Source organism: Xenopus tropicalis, chromosome 8 (assembly GCF_000004195.4).
Source record: "Xenopus tropicalis strain Nigerian chromosome 8, UCB_Xtro_10.0, whole genome shotgun sequence".
In the NCBI taxonomy this organism is placed as follows: Eukaryota; Metazoa; Chordata; class Amphibia; order Anura; family Pipidae; genus Xenopus; species Xenopus tropicalis.
The window spans coordinates 59083173-59108793 of record NC_030684.2 but is presented as its reverse complement, the minus strand read 5'-3'; the positions used below and the strand labels follow the sequence as shown (position 1 = coordinate 59108793).

The 25621-nt window shown below is 37.4% G+C and overlaps 1 protein-coding gene across 2 annotated transcripts in view; it reads left to right on the top strand.

Annotated features, from left to right (window-relative positions):
• The window catches only part of il1rapl2 (interleukin 1 receptor accessory protein like 2), a 423225-nt gene that overhangs the window by 214083 nt on the left and 183521 nt on the right, over positions 1–25621 (top strand). For both annotated transcript variants that reach the window (XM_031890541.1, NM_001078899.1), the window contains 2 exons: positions 8430–8616; positions 13934–14087. In XM_031890541.1, coding sequence (XP_031746401.1) covers positions 8430–8616; positions 13934–14087 — 341 coding nt within the window. The remainder of the gene's footprint in view (positions 1–8429; positions 8617–13933; positions 14088–25621) is intronic.

The following is a 25621-nucleotide window of genomic DNA, read 5'->3' as shown; positions in this document are numbered from 1 at the left end:
TTTCCCCACTGAAAGTCAACTAGTGATATCTGATTGGCGGTTGGTAACTCTGCCCACTTTTTCTAACCTGACACTGCAGTTACCCAGTGACTAACTGTGCAAAGTTTAGGGACCCTGGGATTAATAGTTAAAGAACGGCAGCATTAAATTTAAATTTAAACCAACAAAAGTCAATAGGTAAATTGTGATTGGTGGCTGTGCCCACTTTTTCTAACCTTGAGTCGAAGTCACCCAGTGACAAACAGTGGGCACCCTGGCATAATAGTGGGAGAATGGCAGCATTTTAAATTTAAACCAATAAAATTCAATGGATGAAATCTGATTTTGGCCCAACCCACTTTTCCTATTTTTGAACTGCAGTTCCCCAGTGACCAACTTTGCAAAGTTTGGGGACTCAGGCATAAAAATTGTAAGACTGACAGCATTTTACACTACACCATTGAAAGTAAATAGGTGAAATGTGATTGGCTGTTGGTGGCTCCACCCACTTTTTTTTCTTACTTTGAACGGCAAATACCTAGTGACTAATTCTGGAAAGTTTAACAACCTGGAATTAATACTTAAATAATAGCATCAGTTTAAATATAAAATGATGAAATTTAATGTGTGGAAAGGGATTGGCTGTTGGTGGCTCCGCCCACTTATTCTAAGCCTGAATATGTAGTCAGCGAGTGACTGACAGTGCAAAGTTTGACACCCTGAGAAAGGCAGTATTTTAAATTTAAAACAAAAAATTTAATAGGTGAAGTCTGATTGGCTTTTGGTGGCTCCACTCACTTTTAAAACCTAAAAATTCAGTCCCCTTGTGACCCTAGTGTTAATACTGTGAGAATGGCAACAGGCTGAATTTCCCCATAGGATATCAAGTTAAAATCTGTTGGCCCTGCCCACTTTTCTAAACTTGGAACGTAGTCACCCAGTGACAAACTGTTCAAAGTTTGGGGACCCTGACATTAAACATGTGAGGATGGCACATCCCCACCGAAAACAATGAAAGAAATGTGATTGGCTTTTGGCGGCCCCGTCCACTTGAGTACGAAGTCACCCAGTGACTGGCTTCGCCTACTTTTCAAAACTAAAACTACAGCCCCCTACTGACCAGCTGTGAAAAGTTTGGGGACCCTGGTGTTAATACTGTGAGAATGGCAGCAGGTTGAATTTCCCCATTGAAAGTCAACAGGTAAAATCTGATTGGCTGTTAGTGGCTCCGCCCACTTTTTCTAACCTTGAATCGCAGTTACCTGGGGCCTAACTCTGCAAAGTTTGGAGACCCCGGTGTTATTACTGTGAGAATGGCAGCGGGTTGTATTTCCTCCAAGACAATAGGTAAAATCTAATTGGCTGTTCACAGTCCCGCCCACTTTTGGGCATCCAACAATCATATTTTTATTCAGGCTGACCCCATGACTATGTTATTCAAGTTTGGGGAGTGTAGCTGTAGCCTGTAAGATTGGCAGCAGTTTCAATTTCCCGATAAATGTCAATGGGTGAAATTTGATTGGCTGTTGTTGGCCCCTCTTTGGGGTCATCCAACAAATGTTGCTGTTTCATTCGGGGTGACCTCATGTTTATGTTATTCAAGTTTGGGGAGTGTAGCTTCAAAGCTGTAAGTGTGGCAGCAGTTTGAAAATTTTCCCTGTCAAAGTCAATGGTAAAATTGGGGGGTTTGGAGCGGGATCACTTAGAAAAGCACAAGCAACCTGCTCCGCTATAGGGCGAAGAAGTGTGGGGAGTTTGGGTGTTGTACCCCTAAAACTGTAGGAGGAGTAGCGTTTAGAAAATGGGGGGCGCTAAGAATAAGAAAAAGAAGCAGAAAAATAAGCTGAAGTCGAAGACCAGTATGTGGGGGTTTTCAACCCAACAGAATAAATTATTTAAAATCCTGATATTTCATGCTATAACTTGAAAGACACCTTTCAGGTATTTCTTTGCATTGTCGGAAACGTGACTGTAATTTTTACCTTATTATCATATAGGACTTATATCTATTCTTGAGATCTGGGCAAGGGGGCAAATAGTTTGCAAAATGTGACCCATATGATGTACTTAGGTGATATTTACATCTTCCTGTATTTACCACTTGAAAGTCTCTCATCTGGCTGACATCTTTCATTTATTCTGTGGGAGAGGTTCCATTTGCCTAACTAATTAGACTGTCTTTTTTACTTTCTTTCTGTCTTAAAATGATACTGACATGAAAAAACTACTTTTCAAAATATGAATATACATAAAAAACTACCTATAGGTCGTGTTGGCAGTTTTTCCCTGACAGGTTTGGTTTTGTAAGTAATTATTACTTGAAGTTCCTAAACCTGACTGTTTTGCCAACCTGACTGTCCCTTCCCAACCTGTCAGTTATAGCTTCTAATGCTAACAGGCAAATATGGCCGCCCCCTCATAGAGGAACACAGGGGATCTGATAGGTAATGTAAACACATCAGGCAAATATTTTTATGGCAAAATTATAAAGTTCTTGCAAAGACAGTGTTATGATAGATGTAAAAAAAAGATTTACTTTCTGGTGTCAGTATCTCTTTAAGAAAATGCCTTTTTATGTGTGTAGGTTGCAGGGGTGCATTAATGTGATACACTTTCATAATCTCATTTCATAACATTCTATACATTTCAGTTAAAAGCAAAACAAACTCATTATCATTTTGTGTATATGGAATTGCATATAATAGAGCACATTTCTAGTAAGGCTAAAATGCTTTCCTTCTTCCACCCATATTTAATACTTCCAGCTCTAAGAGGAAAATACAGCTATAAAAAGCATTTTCTACATACATTGTAGCAAGATGTTCCAATTTCCACCATGGTGATAAAGTGTCATTAAAACACAATTTTTCCTATGTTAACTTCTGACTTTTCAAAATTATTAAAAGAAGCACCTGCTCTGCAATATGTTGCAAGTCTCTTTGGCAGTCATTAAATCATAAAGCCTTTAAAAATATCAAGTGTTTGTCGTATTTCTCAAATAAACAGCGCAAGCCATAATAAAATCATTCGGTTTCGTCCAGCTCATTTGGAGAGCTGCTTATTGGAATTCAGACCTGTTTAATATAAGCATCTATTGCCTCAACATCCTTACTAAATAACTTGCTGACTGAGGGTAGAATCACACTACTGAAACAATATTTGTGCCAATCTATCCAAATTCACGTGGGTTCTTTGTTATCATGTGTTTTAAGCTACTGGAAGAATTTAACCGTTTTAGCTTATCAACATCAATGCATCTTCTGTTGCTGAAGGATAATGAGCTGCATATAATGAGGACTATTCTATTGGCAAAACCCTTTGTATTATTTTCTAAAATTGATGTACTGCGTTGTAGCAAGTTATTTCACCTCATAATATTTTCTACAAACAAGGGCACACTGGTTATTGGATTATGGAGGCTTCTGCAATGACTGGTGTCAGACTAGCTCTTTCACTTCACATACTTACTACATGGAAGTCCTCCATCTGGCCATACCTAAAAAAAAAAAATTAAATAAGAAATCTGCCCCTAATTATTGCAGAATTCTCGCCATTCCTGCCACCAGCCTCATTCCACAAGAGAGCAGTCAACTTAAACATTTTATACCTTTTTCTAATTTATTTACAGTCCGTTATGGGAAGGTAGTCCCATTAAAAGGAAATATTATTGCCCATATATGATATCTGAGATATAGTAGCCCTTTTAGTTGCAATTACAGGGCTAATGAAGGCAAAAAATTGAAGTCTTTTGGGGACTAAATTTCCCTTCACTGCATGGAAAGAGACTTCATACAAGAAGCAGGTACTGAAAACTACAGTATGGTACATATTTTAAAGTATATCCTGTAAATTTTATTCTGTAACATACTACATGCAATGTATATTTGTATATGATATGGATGTTACATATGGAGCAGGCTTAAATAATGCATTTGGCCATCAAAGCCACGTACAGTAGGGCAAACTCTTAAAAATGGCAGCTCTAGTCTCTGTGTTTATCAGACACAGCCATGAATAATTGTCTATATATAATATGATTCATGAATTCCATATTTTCGGATCCATAACAAACAACTTATCAATTTGCTTAACGTTATTGAACAGAATAAGGACTAAAATAATCTAAGATGCTTTTATTGCCTGTGTGATAATTCGAGTGAGCATGTGGCCAAACAATAACATTTCAGGAGCACTGTCCCTTCGCTAGGTCTGCCCTACCTGAAATGCAGTGGGCCTGAAATGTCAGCTTTTTACTGCATGCATCTTTGAATAAACACGCATTCAAATGAGCTAATTATTTTTGTTCTGTTTTGAAGTTTTTTAGTTATGTTTTGCATACTTGATGGTTATACTGAATAAAAATAATTTCTAAACAGCAAAAAAATGAGTTGTAAATGTTAATTTGTTATTCTGCATACTGCTATAGTGTGGTGACTGATAAACAATATTTTGTGCTTTAATCTAGTTTTGACCCAAGGTGAGGCCTTAACAAAAGGAGCAAAGGGGACTTTGACACAGAAAAGCTAAAAAAGTTTTTTTTTTTTTTGTAAGTGAATTAAACCGCATCAGACTGTATTGTACCTGAGTATATTGTTCATAAAGAAACATTTAGTCAGATGACCTTATTCACTTGTGAGCATTAAAGATAGTCTAGAAAGTAGTGGGAAGTTGATTGAGAAATGAAAGATATCTCACTTTAGGCTGATGCCACATGGGTGTATTCTCGGCAAGCCGAAAAATGATTGCCGAGAAAATGCCTCGATAAACTAGACTTACCCTACCTTGTGCCTGCATCCGAATGAATGAAATACGCTCGGGTGCAGGCACATGTAGCCGATATCCGTCAAAAAACGTGAGACTTTGTATCTTCTGTGGATATCGGCTACATGTGCCTGCGCCCGAGCGTATTTCATTCATTCGGGGGCAGGCACAGGTAGGAGCATATGGCGGTATTTTCATCAAGCAATTTTAGCCTTATAAAAGACTAAAGACGAAATCAAATATCACATAGCCATCTATTGTATGTTTATTTTAAAAGTGTATATGCCATTCAGTAGTAGTCCCTCAAGCCAAATGGTCAGATCACTGGAGAATCATAGTGTGTGTGTGGCAAGTCTAAGCCTAAACCATTGTATGGTCATAAGCTCTTGTGAAAACATTGGTATGGTTTGAAGTGGGTGCAGTTTAAAAAAGGGGAGCAGTCGAAACTGTTTTCTATTATTGCCCTTCATCATGTATGCCGGAAAAATTCCATCCCTTGGTACCACAGACGTTAGACAGCACTGATCTAGATGAACCAAGTAAAACATATGTACAAGGATGCAAGAGTGTACTGCAGTAGGAAATATGGCTAGCTAGATATCTAAATGCTGTCCTCCCTGTATCACTATAATCTCCATATTTTTTTAAAATCCATCAATGGACGGGTACATTCATTAAAGTATTTGTATATTTTCTCATGTCCCATTTTAAGTAATGGGTAGACTACTAAGCAGTCAAATTCAGTTTTTTTCAATAGGACGTTATAGTTCAGGGGAGGCACTGAATTATGGACAGTCGATTTGCCAAGTCCCTGAAACAAAATGAGAATTGTAAATCTAAACCTGTCGCTACCTTTTGTAAAGCATTGTAAAAAACACGACTTTGTAAGTCTGAACTCATCAGTGTTTTTTTTTTTTCTGTCATTACTGCTCAAAAAAGATACTTTAGATGGTAAATCTGGGTCAATGGATCACAAAAACAACTTTTCCAAAAACATTAGGCAGTACATCATCATATATGTATATCTTGAGTCTTGTATTTGACAAACTTGAATAAGGCAATGAAGTATATGAATATTTATATTTCGCAGGCTACATCTCACAGTGCTGTACTTACTCTGTTACCCAACACTTCCAGATGCACAACCTTCTGTGCTGTCAATATGGTTCTTTTGCTATGAAAATGGTCCTCGTTTTATGGAACTGTTAGCACAAATTTGGATCTTGTTCATGACGAAAAATGCCCAGATTTAGAAAATCTAGGAAATGTATAAATATAGGTTCATATTTTAAAACCAGCTGGGAATTCTTGTAATAATTATGTAGAGTCTAAATGATGATAGCTTGAGGTTAGTATGTCTCTAAGGAACGTCACTGTGTATCTTTAGCTTAATGAGAATGTTAAACAAGGGAAATAGATGCCTTTTCATTCAACACAGGGCTTTTTTTAGAGCACGTTTAAATGGCACAATTGCTAAATAATATATATATAATTGAAACTTGCTATCAACATATGCAGAATTTTAATGCATTTTGTTGCGTTAACCCTGGGAACATTATGCTAATTCCAAGGCATTTATATAAATGTATTCAAGAAATTTCAATAATTTTATGTATACATACTATTAGAACATATAACTGAATACTTTTATTTGGCTTGTATTGTTACTTAGCAAACATATAAAGTCATAATTCTTCTTGGAAAGAATTTGTCTAAAAACATGTATTTAATGTTTGCATTTAAAAATCAAATTAAGGCATGCATTTTGTAAACAAAGGATTAAATAAATTAACTATTCTCAGCAATGTTCTGCCTGTGCTATTGCACAAGTTATGACACCAGTGGACGCTGCTTAGAAAATGAATGTAAGCGCATAATGCAATACTTACTTAAAATCACAGAATGTTGATGTTATTAATTTATTTTACAGTGCACACAAACAAAGCATTTTCAGGCACATTTAGGGGTATATTTATCATGCTGTGTAAAAAGTGGAGTGAAGCATTACTGGTGATGTTGCCCAGGGCATCCAATCAGCAATTAAATTTCAACAGGTAGAAAAGCAAAGCATCTGATTGGCTGCTATGAGCAACATCACAGGTAATGTTTTACTCGACTTTTTACACAGCATGATAAAAATACTACCTAGTCTTCAAAAACTAGGAACAGCGATGTTCGACTTCTATCCAGTTTTTCGTTGAATGTATGTAGGGTAGGGAGGGCAGGGAGGTGGTGGCTGGACGTCACGGGGCAGATAGTTCTGACCCTGACAGCCCTACCAAAAACCAGGCAGTTCAGGTCAAAACCAAAAGATTCACTCACTTGGAGGGGTCACCAAACGAGCTAATCTTTGCCCCAATATTCCCACCTTGCATGGGTGTTATCATGCTAAGGCCAAACGATCACATTACAATTAAGGGGATACGAAAAGTCAGAGCAAGTACTGCATCAGTGAGCCCACGCAGTCCTCTGTCCAACAGAAAAATCAAGACTGCCTGGTCAACATCTGGCACATTTTTGGCTAGATATAGGTCAGGGAGGTCTGTCAGAGGGGCCCATGCATGGACAGATAAACTGCCAAATTGGTCAGGAGGACCCAAAATAGCAGATTAAATCTGTCTGTGTATGGCCACCTTTAATTACATTGCAAGCTCTCTGGAGTTGGAATGCATTTCTGCATGACTTATTATTTGATATATATCCTATATGTTAGCGTTCCTGTGTAAAGCACTTTTCCCATCCTGCATATAAATGTATATAAATACATTTTTTTTGTAGACATGGCTAAGAACTTGATGGATTTATGGAAGCTTATTATACTGTAAAAATGTAGCTCTTCAGTCAGGAATATAATTAGCTTTAAATGGCCATATGGACCTTATGTTTCCACATCTCAAACTATATTTTAAGCTTCTGTTAACTGTACTAAAATAGCTAGAATAAGTCATGCAGGCAGATAAAGGTTGTCTAGCCAACAGTGCAACCCTTCAAGCAAATCACTTTATAGACATTATTTCTGTATGTACCTGTATAGCCACTAAAACTCTGCATACATGTCCAACAGTGCATTGTGCACCTGCTATAGAGAATATTCACACTGAATTAAGGCAAGGCTTTCACAGTCATGTAACTATGATCTTAGATGCCCAATGTGGCATTACAGCATTTTCTTTTGTGAGAACACAATTAGGCTGCGGTTGGTAGGAAGGATGTAGGAATGTACAATTTCAGGTAAGAAGGGAGTCCTGAATGTATACCTTTTTGTTATAGCAAATTCCTTTGCAGGTTAATTGTAAATTATCTAATATGTGTGTGTTTCACCAGTGCATGCTGGTTGCATTTGGATACAGCTTTAAAGGTACAAGAATAACGTAATAAATATTCTTAAGTTTGTCCATATATAGTAACATAAAGCAGCCAATGGGATGTATGTTTTCAAACAGCTGAAAGTTGTGCAGAGGAGAAGAAGTGGCATGGCAGGGAGCCAATCAAGTGACCAAAAAACACACATCTGTAGGGTCAAAAAAAATGCACTGCTGTTGATGTTTCAGTGTTTGCTGCATTTGTACTTGTAATATAAAAAACAATTATAATTAATGTTTTTAAAAATGTTACAAAAATATGACCTTATATTGTTAAATCAACTGTTAATGTCTTCCCTCTCTCTCTCTCTTATTTTACTCCTTTAGAAACGCCACTTACTGCATGAAAGTGTCAATGTCCCTAACAGTGGCTGAAAAGGAGATGGGTCTTTGTTATAACAGCACAATTCGATATCTGGAGAAAGCAGAAGTTACAAAAAAGAAACAAATAATATGCCCAGATATAGATGATTATAGAACACTAAATGAAGACATAGAGGTGGCGTGGTACAAGGTAAATAGAAAGGTTGATGACTGTCACTAAAGATGTCAAGTAACATTGTGAATCTACTCTGGTGAAACTTTACCGTATCTATGTGGAGCCTTTTATGTCTTGGGTTTGAACCCCCATACTCTTTAAGTGCTGAGGGTGAAAAATGTGCTACATAAAAAATAATAATAATACCAAGTTGGTAGGACTTTAAGAATGTATTACTAAGAAATAATAGGCAAAGACATGGGAATATTTATTTTTACAATTTCACAAGATATATTACTAGCAGCTAAATATATTTTCTAGATTATAGTCTGAACCTAATTAAACAAATAAGGTATAAATTTCACTAAAAGTGTAAGCGTTGACGTGTAGAGCTTTTAGCTGCAGAGTATAACTCAACATGTGCCTTCTTTAATGGGCAGAGATGTGATGTGCACAACTCACAATGCAACAGTTAGGGCTCTGGCACACGGGGAGATTAGTCGCCCGCGGCAAAACTCCCTGTTCGCGGGCGACTAATCTCCCCGAGTTGCCTACCCCTGCCATCCCACCGCGAGTCTTTTTCGGCGATTTGCGCGAAATCACGCCGTTGCGTCTGCCATCCCGCCAGCGACTTACATGTTCGCTGGTGGGATGGCAGGGGTAGGCAACTCGGGGAGATTAGTCGCCCGCGAACAGGGAGTTTTGCCGCGGGCGACTAATCTCCCCGTGTGCCAGAGCCCTATCTGTTGCATTGTGAGTTGTGCACATCACAACTCACAATGAGACTAAAGAGATTAAACAAATGACAGTAGAGCAAGACAGTAAGCCACTTTGGGGTTAGTAGCTCAGAACCCTCTGGGTTCTTAAGCATGGCTTAATGTACATCACAAGAGGTAGTTGTGGCTGAGTGACATGGTCTATGATCTAACAATATAAGTGACTAGGATGGCCCTAATCATTTCCCATGCCACAGGTCACTTTCCATCCACCTGAAAGGGCAGTAATGCAAGTCATGTATGCATTTATAGTTGCTAATACACACTTTGGGGTATATTTATCATGCTGTGTAAAAAGTGGAGTAAAACATCACCGGTGATGTTGCTCATAGCAGCCAATCAGATGCGTGGCTTTGATTTTCTAACTGTTGAAATCTAATTGCTGATTGGTTGCCCTGGGCAACATCACCGGTAATGCTTCACTCCACTTTTTACACAGCATCATAACTATAGCCCTTTATGTTTCCATCTATCCATATGGGCTATGTAAGTACAACCTCCACTATTATAGACACTATTAGAAAATGTACGAATCTATGCTAGGAGTTTGTGAGCTGGCGTGTGTGCCAACACCTACCTCCTATTATCATAATTGGAATATCTTTCGAAATGAGGTGGTATATTTATCAAATTTATCAAATCAATCAGTTTTTTTGTTACTCGAAAAAAGCTCACCAAACTCGAATATGCACTTAAGTGTACAATTGCATTGTACCAATCATTTCCAATTATTCTATCAAAAATTTAAATTGTAAAAATCTTTTGAATTTTGCTAGGACAGCTCCCATTTTCTACATGAACTTGCCAGCTTTTTGATGCAGAATTTTTTTTTTTTTAGTTTTTGCCGTTCATAAATCTTAAACCTTCGAGTTTCTGAAACCCTAATATAGATTTGTGAGTTTTAGCACAACAAACTTGAATTGTATTACAAACTTGAATTCGATTCTTGATAAATAATGTTAAACATTAATAAAACCCAATAGGATTGTTTTGCCACCAATATCTCAGACTGTAAGCTCCCTCATCAAGTTTGGTGTAACACTTGCACCCCGATTTGGTCTAACACTTGCATAACCAAACTGATAGCTGATAATCTTCTTTTTTCCCATGTATGCCCCATAACTTTACTTTCACTCATAAAAATGCAGTAATTTTTATTAATGGGTCAACATTTGAGTTGAGGTTAAGGATCTGGTGCAAATTATATGCAGTATTTCCCCTTTAAATGTAATCTTTCTGAAAGCTTTCAGTATAACCTTGTAATCTAAAATAAATGTATATATGCAAAGTATGGATCTTCATCTGATAATTTTAGGCTTCCAAAAGTGCGATAAAAATTTGTATTGAACATCTGTTTAATGATGGGAACAGTATTTACAATAATTCCGTTGCTTAGTCCTGTGAAATCATTTATATTAAACACTGCAATCTGGGCATATTGTATATTCCTCATCTGAAGGGGAACCTTATTCATCTACACATTTATATGTATTCATGAAAGTGGGAGTTGTATACTTTTTACAGTATTTAGGTAAAATGTCATCAACAGATTGTAATGTTCTGTCAGGTGGCCACATTGTCTCAAAACACGGTGGAGTATTTCAATGGCATTCTTTTGTAAAATAAGTATTTCTAACTGGGAACATTCATGGTTTATTCAACTACAAAAGTTTATTAAACCATATATTGTACTATAAATCAATAACCAGTCAGTATATTGTACCTTTAAGGATTTAAATACTGTGTTTATGCTGCTCAAAAAGAAGGGGATATCTCGGAACTCATGACTGAAGTAATACTTCAAATACAAATGTCTTATTGCTTGTCCATGTAAAGAAAACTGTTAAATACAGCTGCACAGAGAATTCAGAGCCTCTGTATGATGTTTCTGCGTTTAGGCATTAATCACTAGAGAGGGCTAAGGAAAACAAATAAGAAAAGCTGGCAAGCATGTATGGCGTAATATCTGTCTAGCGGTACAAGTTATGCATATTTTCTGTCCGGTGAATAGAAATTTCATTCTGTAACGGTAAAATGCAATACATCTGTAAGTGAGCACTGGTGACATTAAGCAATAGAAGAGATTTAGCATATGTGCTAAAACAATATAAAGCTTCACCTGGGACTTCTGTTTTCAGGTTCCACAATTCAGGCCCCAAACAATGGTTGTTCCACCAGATAATGAATCATTCTTCAGTGCTTTTGCAAAATCTGGCAATGTGTCAGCTTGAGGATAATTCACCATCCAAGGAGCGCAAGTCTCAATCCAATTACACCTCCTGCTACTCTCACAACTTTTATTTATGCTGATGTTTTGTGTACTAGCAACTTGCTTGAGATTTTTCTAATGCTCCTTTCTACCCCGATTATAATACTTTCAAGTTTTTTTATTTTTCAAAAATGTCACAATTGGTAATATGATTTTCTGAGTGTGTACTGTATAAATGGTTTTTGTGTGGATCAGAGACTTGAGCTTGCCATATATTGTTTATCTCCTATCATCCTTCCATCAAACCAAAGGGTGTATATACCATGACCTTAAATAACTACCTGGGTGCCAGAACAGAAATAGAAAATAGAGAGAATATATATATATAGAAATATAGAATTTATACAGGTGTGGAATCTTTTATCCAGGAATCCATCATCGAGAAAGCTCTGAATTTTGGGAAGGCCGTCTCACATAGACTCGATTTTAATAAAATAAATTAATGATTCAATTATTTTCTTTTTCTCTGTAATAATAACACAGTACCTTGTACTTGATCCCAACTAAGATAATTAATCCTTATTGGAGGCAAAACAATCCTATTAGGTTTATTTTATGTTAAAAATGATTTTTTTAGTAGACGGGTATATTTATCATTCTGTGTAAAAAATGGAGTAAAACATTCCGGTGATGTTGCTCATAGCAGAAATCTAATTACTGATTGGTTGCCCTGGGCAACATCACTGGTAATGCTTCACACCACTTTTTACACAGCATGATACATGCTGATACATGCATACCCTTAGGTTATGGAGATCCAAATTACTGAAAGTTCCCTTATCTTGAAAACCCCAGGTCAAGAGAGTTCTGGATAAGAGGTTCCATACCTGTGTAGAAATAGAAATATAAAGATGCAAGCTGGGTATTCTGCACCAAAGCCCCTTAAATTAGGTCAACTGGTTTCACAGTTTACAAAACCAGATGTAGATTATTAATTTAGCAGACATATTATTTAGCAATAAATATTAATATTTAGCAAAAAACTAAATGCATTATTGAGAATTTGGTGATAACGGGATAAAAAAAATAACAAACCAAGTACCCAAACAAACTAAAGGGAACATAACAAAGAATAACTGCAGTGTAGTATCAAATTCAATACAAACCTGAAGACAAACTTCATTAGACATTTCCAGTACCATTATCTAGATTTTTGAGATACCAGATTCATTTTTTGGCTTGCTGCATCAAGCTCAGGTTGTGTTTCCTTATCAGCGTTTCACAAATATAGAAATTACATAATGACTGTAGTTTTCCACATACCAGCTGGATATTCTGCACAAAATGAACCAAAGGCCCCTAAATTAGTATAAAAGGTTTCTCAGTTTACAAAAAAAAAACAGATGTACGTGTTTATTTTTGATACTTTACATAATATCTCATTAGCAAACAAAAACATATGGATTGTTGAGCAAGTGATGATATTAGGATAATTGAAAAAAAAAATTAAAGGGAACAGAAGAACTAAAGAATGTCTTCAGGTTTGAATAGCATGTGCCTCTACCCTGCAGTTCAACAGCAATAGAAGTTTTCAGTAACATTTAAAATCCCAGATTCTTATAGTTATGTATTTAATTTTGTGGCAGTAAAAAAAAAAAAAAAAAGATTTATTTTTAAAAATCAGGAATCATATAACTATCTTGATGATTGTGTGCCAACTGTGATATATAATATCCATATATAAATCCTATGTTAGAGTTATGGAATATATGGAAGTCTTCCTGCTAATTAGCCTTTCTATAAAAAGAGAGAAAAAAAATCATCCTACGCAGTATTTGTGTTGCCGGTCTAAAAAAAAACACATTTAAAATGTGATTGCAGATTCACATATGTATTGGATAGAATTAGATGCAGTTATAAAATAGAAATATAATTATAAAGAAAAAACATTTTAAAAGGGTCACGAATTAGCTAGAATTTGCTGAGTACTCCACACTGAGTCAATATGAATAAAAGAGTGCTTGAATTGTTACAATCCTACGCATCATTATTAGGATGGCTAATTTAATGCTCATGAAATTAAGCCCCTATTCTACTGGATTTATTTTTTATTATCCTCTCAATTGCCTGAAAGACATTTCAAAGTGATATTTAAACTCTCTTTCCAAAAGAATTTCTGATGTAATTAAACGCATTTTCTTATTTTTGAATGTGTTTCTTTGGGGCATTAGATATTTATGCCTCACTGTTTTGTGAATCCATGATCTAGCTTTATTTGGACAAACAAAACAAAAAAAGGACAGATAAGCAAAGGAACTCATGCATTTCAATGGACTGAATGCCCTGTTTAATTGTGCTTCCTATGCAGGAATGTAAGCCAAAGAAGTGGCGAAGCTTGATTATTCAGAAGGGGAATAGTCTATTGATACAAGACGTGCAAAAAGAAGATGGGGGAAACTATACTTGCGAACTTAAATATGAAGGCAGGTTGATTAGACGGACAATTCAGCTAAAGGTAACAGGTAAGACACGTGATATTAAACAAATGTGTTCATGTTTTCGATAAAAGAAATGAAAGAATGTCCATATTTTTGCATATAATAAGAGTATATTGTATTGAGTGTGGATACATTTCTGTCTAGTAAGGAAACTTTTTGAAGAGAAATTAATTCTAATAGATAAATGAATATTCCCTATTGATAATATATAGATTTTAAGATTCCAGTGCAATATTTAGCAGCTTTTAGTAAAATGAAATGAAAACAACATTTGTGAGGAGATATATATTTAATAATTGCAAGTCATTACATTTATTCCCATAAAATCACACTGTGAATTTAGAAAACATTTAGTATAAGAAGAACTGTATTTTCTGCTATGGCATGAGCAGTCCCAGACAAGACAATGGACAGAAATATTCACTAAAACATCCAAAACATCAAGGAATGTGGTAATCAAGCAACAATGATAATATAATAATCAACATCTGTAAATGGGCCCCACAAAACATTATTACCTGTTGGAGGTTCTGTTGTTACAAAATAATATACAAAAAATACCAAATGGACATAAGTACTGGGAACGCAGAACCCTTCCTGCACATAGTGGAGAGACAAATCTGGTGAATAGCCACAACTGAGAAAATTACCTTTATGCTAAAAGATAAAATGGATAAATAGGACCAGATTTGGGACATCAGCATGAGTAGCTGCAACAACAGACCTCCAGAATGTCGCTACTGAAGCAATGAGGTACAGCACAATGGTAGTGTATACAAGATATAGTTTATTACACTTCATTATAGTGTAAATTGTAATTAACCAAGAAACATGTCAACCTGCCATAATGACGATACTAAATTAACGCATTGTCCAGGCGTAGGCAACACAGATGCTGTAATTCTATTATGCATACACACAGGGTGGAAAATACAACACCAGTTAAATATAAAGGTGAAGTTTAACAAGACTACCGCAAAGATTAAATATGATTTACAGCAATGATGTTATTTATCCATAATAAGTAGTATGGGCTATATGTCTTGTAATAAATATGCAGGGATGATCTATTTTCCAAATTTTTTTAACTAAAACAGTGCTGAGCAAAGGATACTGAGGTAGGCAATTTAAGAATGCTAATATACTTATGATTATTATTGGTCCAGGGTGAATCTTACCAAATGCAGAACATGAAAAAGACATCTGTCAATGGCAGATGTTTCTCTGATCATCCATTAGTGAGATATTATGACCTACTCTACTTGAATAAAAGATACTTGGGAAGCATTTATATACATTGATAAAAATGTAGATGAGTAATTGAATTCTTTCCAGTTCTGCCATGCTATGCAACTTGCAATTAGCTCACCAATGTAAATTTCACTTTTATTTTGTATCTGTTGTTCAGTTGCCCCCACTTGACTTTAACCACTGCAGTAAATAGGTTATTTAGGATTTCTTAACCTTTTAATTAGGGGACCCAAATTTAATTGGGTGATTAGCTTGGTAACCAAAAAATCAGTTCATATGTCCTATTCAATTAGTGTTTTCCATTGTAGGAATAAATTAAAGATATTGTAGTGGATCATGGACACCAACCCTAAACTGTATGGGGATTCAGTTTTAGGTCCCAAACTATAGGTTTTAGAAACCCTATATTACTTCAATCTGTGACTGAAGGAATAGGATGCAATGATTGTTTCATATCTTTCGCCTTTCATAATCCTGATTATATATGTCATATTGACTGTAGTACCTCCAATTGAGATTTTGAACACATACATATCTGGCCAAATCCAAGCACCTAGCCAAACCAAATCCTTAAAATCAGATGACATTTGGTAAAAAAAAAGGTCTTCTGTTTAACCCTTCAATGGCCTCATTTACATATGCAAATTAGGGTTCGGATTCGGTTTGGTATTCAGACAAATCTTTTACAAAGCATTTGGGGTTTGGCCAAACTCAAAAATATTGGATTTTGTGCATGTTTAGTATTTTGCCCCCCAAATTTTCCACAGATTTAAGAATTAGCACTTTAAAACTTCAGACTGCAATGTTTTAGTTTGTTAATCCTTCTATTTATATGCTAGCATGTAGACACAAATCACTTTTTTGTTGTGGTGCATAATGTTAATGGAACCCTGGACTTGGCTGGAACCTAAAAGGTATAAATAGCAGATGCATACTGTTAATAGAACCCTTGGCTTGACTGGAACTTAAAGGAATTTTCGCAGGACATCTTTGCATCTACATAATTGTACTTTTAATCTGTTTGTACATTATTGTGTCTGCTGCAACTTGTTGCAATCTGTGGCATAATGCATATTAAAGGATACAAAATTCCACCCAGTTGTGAACCAAGCACTGCTAGGAATCTTAATAAATGTACCCACTGTCTCTAACCTTTACCATCAAAATAAATCTATTGAGAAAGGGCGCTGTAGGTCTGAAACACTGCCTTTTTGTTATGAATTTCATCTTATAAAACATAGTTTTCACCTTTGCTACAGCGGTGTTCTCTCAGATTTCTTCAAGAGATACTTATTGAACACTTCATCAGGAGAGGGTCCTTAACAAGCACCAGGCACTAACTTCAAGAAGGGCCCTCCCCATGTTTTTATTCATTTCTTGTTAAGACAAAGATTATTTAATCTTTATTTAATTTTAAACTACAAACTATTATATGTTATAAACTGATTGATCAATATTCTCAATAACACACTCTAGCACCTACTGTCTGCTATCAGGCAACAGTATTATGGTCTTGTGTGTAAGGTAGAAAAAGAGGAGCTGAGATGGAGAATTGGGTCAGTGTCAGTACTTAAGTTAATCAAATTCACCTTTCCAAAACACTCTACAAACTGATGAATTGACTGTAAGGTCAGTTGATGCAGTTAAAATTATTGACAAGGGAGCTTATTTGAAGTAACAGATGTGGGGATGGTTGAAAAAGGGTAATGTAGGAGAAGAACACTCTAGATGACAAAGATACACTGTCATTAAGTCCTTTCAGGTGCCCTCTAAAAGACACAGGTAATGACAGTTATCCTTCTGCTGCAAAAACATGTAATAAAGACTAGCAACTGTTTAAAATAATGTATTGCAACAACATATTTGTATTATTGCAAGACAGGGTATAGACTACAAGACAAGACATTTTCTTTGGTTTCTCTCTTAAATTGCTGTTTTCATGTGTCCTAGCCTGCAAGGGTTTATCCAATCCTCCTTACAGGAATAGCCAAATATGTATCCATTCCTTAATTTAATTAATTAGTATTTAATTAATTAGTAAACTGTAGTTCTATACACTGGTGCAAAGGCTCATCTACTGAACATACTTATCCACAACAGACTTGCCTCACTATAAATCCTTTATTAATATGTATTCCATAGCAAATAATTGTATGCTCTACACATTTATTGTTTTTAAAGGGGGACCTGTCACCCAGACATAAGACGCTGTATATTTAAAGCCCTTCTTATAAATAACAGAAGTTCTAAGTAAGATAAAACACATTTTTTTAATTAAAACATCCATACCTGTTATTAAGGTGTTAAAAAAATCTCAGCTGTCAATCATATATTTTCTGTCCAACCTCTATGCCTGCCAGTTGTCACTGCACTCTTTTCATTTCCCCACCCTCCTCAGGGTCTACTCGTGTAGCCAGTGTATGGGCATGTGCATCAGGTCCCCCATTCTGGCACATACATATGTTTACTAATAACCTTCTAAATGACTACCAGCTATTGACCTCTTATAAAATCCAAATAAATCTAGTTTCTTAAACTGTGTTGTCCCTTGCTTTATAGTCACATGACAAAATGCCAACCCTTTATTTCTCCTCCCCTTCAAATCCATTAAACAGTAGAGACTTCATTTACACTTTACACAGTGGGTTATAGTTTGAGACATATTTGCTGCTGCCGCCTTTATTGACATTAGCATTTTGGCTATCCAGAAAGTATTGTGGCTATACAGTTAGAGAGAAGTCATTATCATTATAGATGTATTTCAAGATATTGCTATGATATTCAAATGCTTTTTTGGTTCAATTGGCAAAATAGTGAGAATAGCAATAATTTGTACCCAGAGACCCAGCAGAATGGGAAACCTGCACCTGAGGAAGACATTAAAGATAACCCTAGCAGGAACAAAGCAGTGCAGCAGTGGAAGGCAGTAGTGCTATCCATTGCACCACTATACTGCCCTAGCAAACCCAGGAGAAGCTATGACTATACCATGATACCATGACTATTAAACCAGGGGGCTCAAACTCAATTTACCTGGGGGCCACAGGAGGCAAAGTCAGGATGAGGCTGAGCCGCATAAGGGATTTCACAAAAAATTGGCTTTCAAGGGATAATGCAAGGCACGGCAGGCGGGAGCTGCTGATTGCGGAAATGACGTTATGCCATCATAACAGTTATTATGGGAAGACGTTCTGTGTGCACAATTAGCAACTTAGCAGCTAATTGTGCACACAGAACGTCTTCCCATAATAACTGTTATGATGGCATAACGTCATTTCCGCAATCAGCAGCTCCCGCCCGCCGTGCCTTGCATTATCCCTTGAATCGCAATGAAAATCGCGATCCATTCATTGCTTTTGAGAAGGCGTTGGTGCGGGCCACAAAATATTGTACCGAGGGCCGCGAGTTTGAGACCCCTGCTATAAACCATGATGATATTTAAGACACCTAATTCACTTAATATTCCCACGATATATCACTTTCCCTACTCAACATTGGAAAAGTAAATTCTGTGTCAGGATAAATTTGTATAAAAATTTATTATGAAAAAATATACAAAATAAAGATTTTTTAAATATATGTTTTAAACATTACATTTCAGTGGGATATGCCATTCACTCTTGAGGTCTTGAGGTAACCCTTGCGATGCCTGAGGTGCACTACTGTTTGTATAAAGTCCTTGGCTGGTTCCATGAAACAATGTGTTGTTGTTTCTTGTGCAAGAGTATTTTGAAACTTGCGAAGTTCTATGTCAAATGCAGATCCAGTTTTGCATGTCTTTTTTAAAATCATTATTATCATTTAATAAATAATCCCTGGAAGGGAGGGACTCAGGCTTCGACTTTCATGGCAATAGATAGCAACTTCTTCAGGTGTCACCAAGGGTATTTTTCTTCTTTCGGGTTGTTTATGTTGGAACTTGCTTGTGCATCAGGATAGAATCTGATGTTGGCGGAGAAGGTACACATATCATCCTTGGTGTCCCTTTCAGCACATTGGTTTTGTCATCTGTTTTAGTAAGGCTACTTGTACATATGTGTATATCTACAAAGACAAGGACTTTACATTACTTTTTACTTTAGATTACTGTTATATGAAGCAGAAAGTATGATTTATTCACAAGCAGCAGAAGCATTGAGTAGGGGGTTCCATGGGTCCCGTGGCACCTCATTTAGTTAAATGAATAATTGCAGGCAGGAAAGCCAAAAGATCGAGTAATAAGATGAGGGGTAAAATAGGGGTAAAGTAGGCCTTAGCAGCTTGGTTTATTGGAATCCTCACTGCCTTGTGTTTCTTGGGTTGGAGCAGCTGCTTGCCGCGGCTTTGTCTAATATATGTAAGCTTTTGCAGAGATATGTCGGAAAAGTATGTCTGAGAAGCAATGTCAGGTAGGTTTAGGCCTCACACTGAGTTACAGATTTCTCACCTAAACATTTGTTGAAGAAGAGTAGTGTTGTCAGTTAAGCCAAGATGCTTTGCTGATATAAAGTTGGTAGTTCCTGATGATGGGCTTGGGTCCAAACAGGGTTACAGGGAGCTCCACATTGCATGTCTTCTCCTGTTTCCAGCTAGCTATGCCCCCAACCCCTGTGATTTTTCTTTATAAAGAGGTTGCAGTGCAAAAAAAGCCTCCTCTTTAGGTGTAACTGGGATGTAACTTTAGAGGAAGCAGATTCTGCAAATGCCAGTAGGAAACACTGAAGGTCCAGGGGGCACAAAGTTTAAAGGAGATGGAAAGGCTAAGTCACTTGGGGCCAAAATGTTAGGCACTCCCAAGTGACTTTAATCGCTTACCTTGGTGCCCTTGTTAGGAGAAAACCGCACCAACCCGGAGTACCTGCAGCGATCGCTTCCTCTTCCTGCTTCGCACTTGCACATGCAACAAAGAACTCAGCTTTTCACTCTACTGCGCATGCCTGGCCCAGAGATTTTGCCTGCAGAAGAAACACGGAAAAAGGAAGCGCTTCGGGCTGGTGTGGTTTTCTACAGGGGCATCAGCCCAGGGTACATGGTAAGCGATTAAAGTCACTTGGGGGTGCCTAACATTTTGGCACCCCCAAGTGACTTAGCCTTTCCTTCTCCTTTAAAAGGGGCCTTCATCACATTGCATTGAACTGAGAAATCTGCAGAAATGGGAGAAAGAAAGGATAGAAATGTTTGTAATATTTGTGTAACATTTCTAAACAGCTTGTATCTCCATACTGCTGTCCAAACCACCATACAGTACCCATCATACTTTGTTAACTCCCAGTATCTCCAGTCATTGCCACCTCCTACCTTCACACAGATTTTCGGAGGTTCCAAGGACCCCCTCAGTACTAAAGCCAGTCAACCCTACTGTTACACAGCACCCTTCGTGTTGTATCTTAACTCAGCCCTTTGTACCTCCACTGCCAGCAATATCTGTACCCATTAGCCTTTACCTTCATCTTCTAAGGTAGCACAGGATCTGCCTTATCAATAAATTGTTTTACTTTTTTCTCATCCTCTTCAATATATTTAGTTGTAATTATAAAAAGGCCAGCTCCAGTCATAGCCATTACTGTTCTGGAGCCATACTGTTCTGGGACAGATATGGTGTGACTCTATTTAGTCTTTCAAACATCTGTTGGACACATTAAAACAATAAAAATGAAACACTGCCTTTTCATAAAAAGGTTAATGCGGTGATGCATTACAACAAAGAGTAAATGGCAAATGCATTTCAAACACAAGACAGAAAGGTTATTATCCTTCCTTATTGCATGGTTTCTAAAAAGATTATAAAAAGATACTACTTACCCAATTCAAGATGTACGAAACCCCTTTATCTGCCAATATTGATTCCACAAATGACTTTTTAGAAAATGCCCAATCGAAGCAGGATGGAAGCACTGTCATCTGGAAAAAGAGGACAAAACTTTGGGATGTAAGGATTTTGGCAACTATAAGTAAATTATACTTACAATTAGGGGACAACACCTAAATGAAATTATTGCTATGTGTTCTTTTCTTAGGGCTGTTCTATCTGAGATATTAAGCCATATGTATATGGATCCATGAAGGTCTACATGCTATCATGCTCAGTAGCCCTGTGGCTAAATGTTGCTTCATGCATTAGGATGCTATTAAGTCCACTGAACAGGGTACTGGCACAAAAGTAGATTTGTTGCCCTCAGCATAACTGTGCTAGCGCGAGCGACAAATCTTCCCACTTATCAGTACCCTAAGGTTAGTGCCACATGGAGCTGATTCTCCTGAATCAGCCCCTACGCTGGCACCAGCCTCCGTCCTTGCCTGCACCTGGAAGCATTGTCTCCACCCAGGTACAGGCATATGAGGCAGATATCAGCAAAAAAAGCATGGCTTTTACAATTTCACAATCCTTACACAGGGCAAACTCAGTTGAGGATACTCCATGCTTGATTATTGCAAGGTAGACCATTAGATTAGATCTGTGCACTTGCACAAATAATCCCTCTAGATCAGTGCTGTCCAACTGGCGGCCCGCGGGCCGCATGCGGCCCTCGACCCCCCTCTGTGTGGCCCCCCACCTGTCTGGCTGCTTTGATGGCTTACTCTTGTGTAAGCTTTAAATGGTATCAATCCTGTGATTAACTGCCCCCCTGCATGGCTCACACCTGTGATTCAGGCTGTAATCCCCCTGTATTGTTTAAAAATGTAATCCCATGTGTTGTTCACACCTTTTAATCTCTGCATTGTTCACCCCCTGCAGTGTTCACACCTCAGGCTCAGACTGTAATCACTCACATTGTTCCCCTGTTCACACCTCAGTAGAAACCCACAAATAATCCCTGCACACTACAAAAAGAACATATACTGAAGTGGTACTGCAATTAAAAAGTTTTTTTAATATATAGTTATTGTGCAGACTGTAGGAGTAGTGCCAGCATTGTGTCACTGTATGCTGCCTGTGTGTGCCATACACACAGGCAGGGTAGGGAAGGCAGAGTATGGCACACACAGGCAGCATAGGGCAGGCAGAGTATGGCACACACAAGCAGGGTAGGGTAAGCAGAGTATGGCACACACAGGCAGGGTAGGGCAGGCAGAGTATGGCACACACAGGCAGCATAGTTCAGGCAGAGTATGGCACACACAAGCAGGGTAGGGCAAGCAGAGTGGCACACACAGGCAGGGTAGGGCAAGCAGAGTATGGTACACACAGGCAGGGTAGGGCAAGCAGAGTATGGCACTCACAGGTCAAGTATGGCACAAACCAGCCAAGAATGGCATACACAGTCAAAGTATGGCACACACAGGTAGGGCAAGCAGAGTATGGCACACACAGGCAGGGTAGGGCAAGCAGAGTATGGCACACACAGGCAGAGTAGGGCAGGCAGAGTATGGCACACACAGGCAGCATAGGTCAGGCAGAGTATGGCACACACAGGCAGGGTACGGCAAGCAGAGTATGGTACACACAGGCAGGGTAGGGCAAGCAGAGTATGGCACTCCCAGGTCAAGTATGGCACAAACCAGCCAAGAATGGCACACACAGTCAAAGTATGGCACACGCAGGCAGGGTAGGGAAGGCAGAGTATGGCAGGTTTTTGCTGTACTACAACCATTAATATGGGTATGGTTATGTGATTTCAAGTGGGTGTGGTTTCAAAAAGGGGAGTGGTCAAAACTGGCTTCCATTATCGTCCCTCCACCACGTAGGTCGGAAAAATTCCGGCCCTTGGTACCACCGAAGTTGGACAGCACTGCTCTAGATAATGGACTCCTGCTTATAAAACAGTGTCAGAAATGGGAAAATAACTATCTACTGTACCTCACAAAACCCTAACACAAAATAGCTCCAATTTTCCTGTCTATTGTGTTTGTCTGTTTAGCTTAAGAACCAACATTAAAAAGTATGTCCAGCACAAGCCAGTTTATTGAGTTCAAGTCAATAAAAGGGTATAAGACGTAAAACAAATACAGTAGCTCTGATATTTGTGCAAGTATCTGTAGATGCAGGAAAAGGTGATGTAGCGTGCTAGCCAGTCAAAATGTTTACAGGGTAACCCTTTTGAAATAAAAAATAACAAAAGTGGTATAAAGGTGATACCTTTATTGGCTAACTTAGATAATCATAGCAAGCTATCTGTAGACATTACAGGAAAGAAAACTGAACAGAATGATTTCATTTATAGGGACCCGGTTCAGAAATTCCACCTAAAAAGAGGAAAACCTGTAAAGAAAGAAGATGGGAGGACAGTTGGGTTGGATAATGTTTATGGTTTATAGAGGTGAACTATTATACATGCCCACCCAATTGCATAATACTCACTTGGGCTGCAAAGAGACTCATTCCCAATTTGGAAAATACCCAAGTAGAGAAGTCCATCAGAAGTCAGAAGTATTTGATCTGTTCGTGGATACCTTTTTTGGTGAATGAAACTGATTGTTGTGCCCAATATAATGCCAGGCACAACAGGCATTTGCCAAATTCATATAGCATGCTATAAACAATAATAAAGATTAAATGGACACATTGATGAAATAAACATATAAAGTGCAAACTGATATATTGTTGTTTAAGCATGTAACAGTAATCAGTTGTAATCAGTTTTATGTGCTCTTTTTTTAAGGTTATAAGAAAAGTTAATAGACTTAGAATTAAGCACTTAAATATATCTACCAACTAGAAATATCATAGACATATACAATAATATGAGACATATTTTTATATAGTTAGAATTATTGTACTATACATCTGAGCATATTTTCTAAAATTGTCATTAAATATTTTTAGGGTTTGGCGGCCATGATTTAAAGAAAGCTTTACCCAATAACAAACAGTTACTTGTATACACAGAAATAATCAGTTTTGTATGCATGAGTCTGAAAAGAGAAAGGATTAGCCAAGTAGAGGATGAAATAGGGACCTACCTGTAATCAAAACTGCTATTAGGCATGTAATTTGGTTCCTGCTTATTGTGGACTCTGTTCATTAGGATGGGAGCCCAGACTAATACAGCTTTAGTAGCAAAAGAAGCAGCTCCAAATCCGGCAACAGAGCAAATCAAGCTGCGGCTGAAATAGGATAGATCATAAATCATATGAGTGACAAAACAACATGTTTCTCTCTCTTGATTTTCGATCCTCATTAGAGGACCAGTAAACCTTCCAAAGTTAAAAATGGCTCTTTTCAGTTGACACTTGAGTTCTCTGAAATGCTTCTTCGCACCCTACTTAGAGAAACCTTTAATGTCTTGTAAAATCTATGTCCCAATCCATTTTATAGCAATGTAATAATTATAATTGATTGGATTACTGAATTCATGTCCATGAGCTGGGCCAGGAGTAATTAAAAAGTAAAGGTAAAATTCGATTAATTTAAATAAGGATCTCTATCACTGCATAGATATGATGCCTAATTTTGTTGCCTAATGTTACAATTGTGCTTATATGTTGAACTGAAATTAGGTCTAGCAGTCTACTAGACAAGATAGCTACTCACTTTGAAATCATATCCAAAATATCCAGCTTAAAGGAACAGTAACACCAAAAAATCAAAGTGTATAAAAGGAATTACAGTATAATGTACTGTTGCCCTGCACTGGTAAAACTGGTGTATTTGCTTTAGAAACATTACTATAGTTTAGTAAATGAAGCTGCTGTGTAGCCATGGGGGCAGCCATTTAAAAGAGAAAAGACACAAGTTACATAGCAGATAACAGATAAGTTCTGTACAATACAATGGTGTTTTATCTGTTATCTGCTATGTAACCTGTGCCTTTTCTCCTTTTTCCAGCTTGAATGGCTGCCCCCGTGGCTACACAGCAGCTTATTTCTATAAACTATAGAAGTGTTTCTGAAGCAAATGTGCAAATTTTACCAGTGCAGGGCAACAGTGCATTGTATTATGATTACTTAAAAACATTTTTATTTTTTGGTGTTACTGTTCCTTTAAGGCTTCTTTTCTTCTTGTCATTTTTAGGATTTATCACCAGGCCACTTACACCTGGTTTCTTTATCACTCCAATTAATAGTAGCAGAGCAATCAGGTCAGACCTGGACTCTATCTGTTTCCAAAAAAAAGATAGCTATCAGTTATCTGGTTTAGTTTATCTCCCTAAATATTAAGCACCCATTGATCTACACTAACCTCAGGGATTCAAATAGCTAAATTGCAAGAATTTTCTTAGTAATAAGCAATAATATTCCCCTTCAACCTAGAGCTAGCATAACAAGGTATGGTTGTAAATGAATACTCTGCTCACCTATCAGGGTGATGGCACATGTAATGTTTAGTTACCTGCTGTAAATCTGTCCCTATATTTCTTCCAACTGGCAGGAATGTAAATCACCGGTGT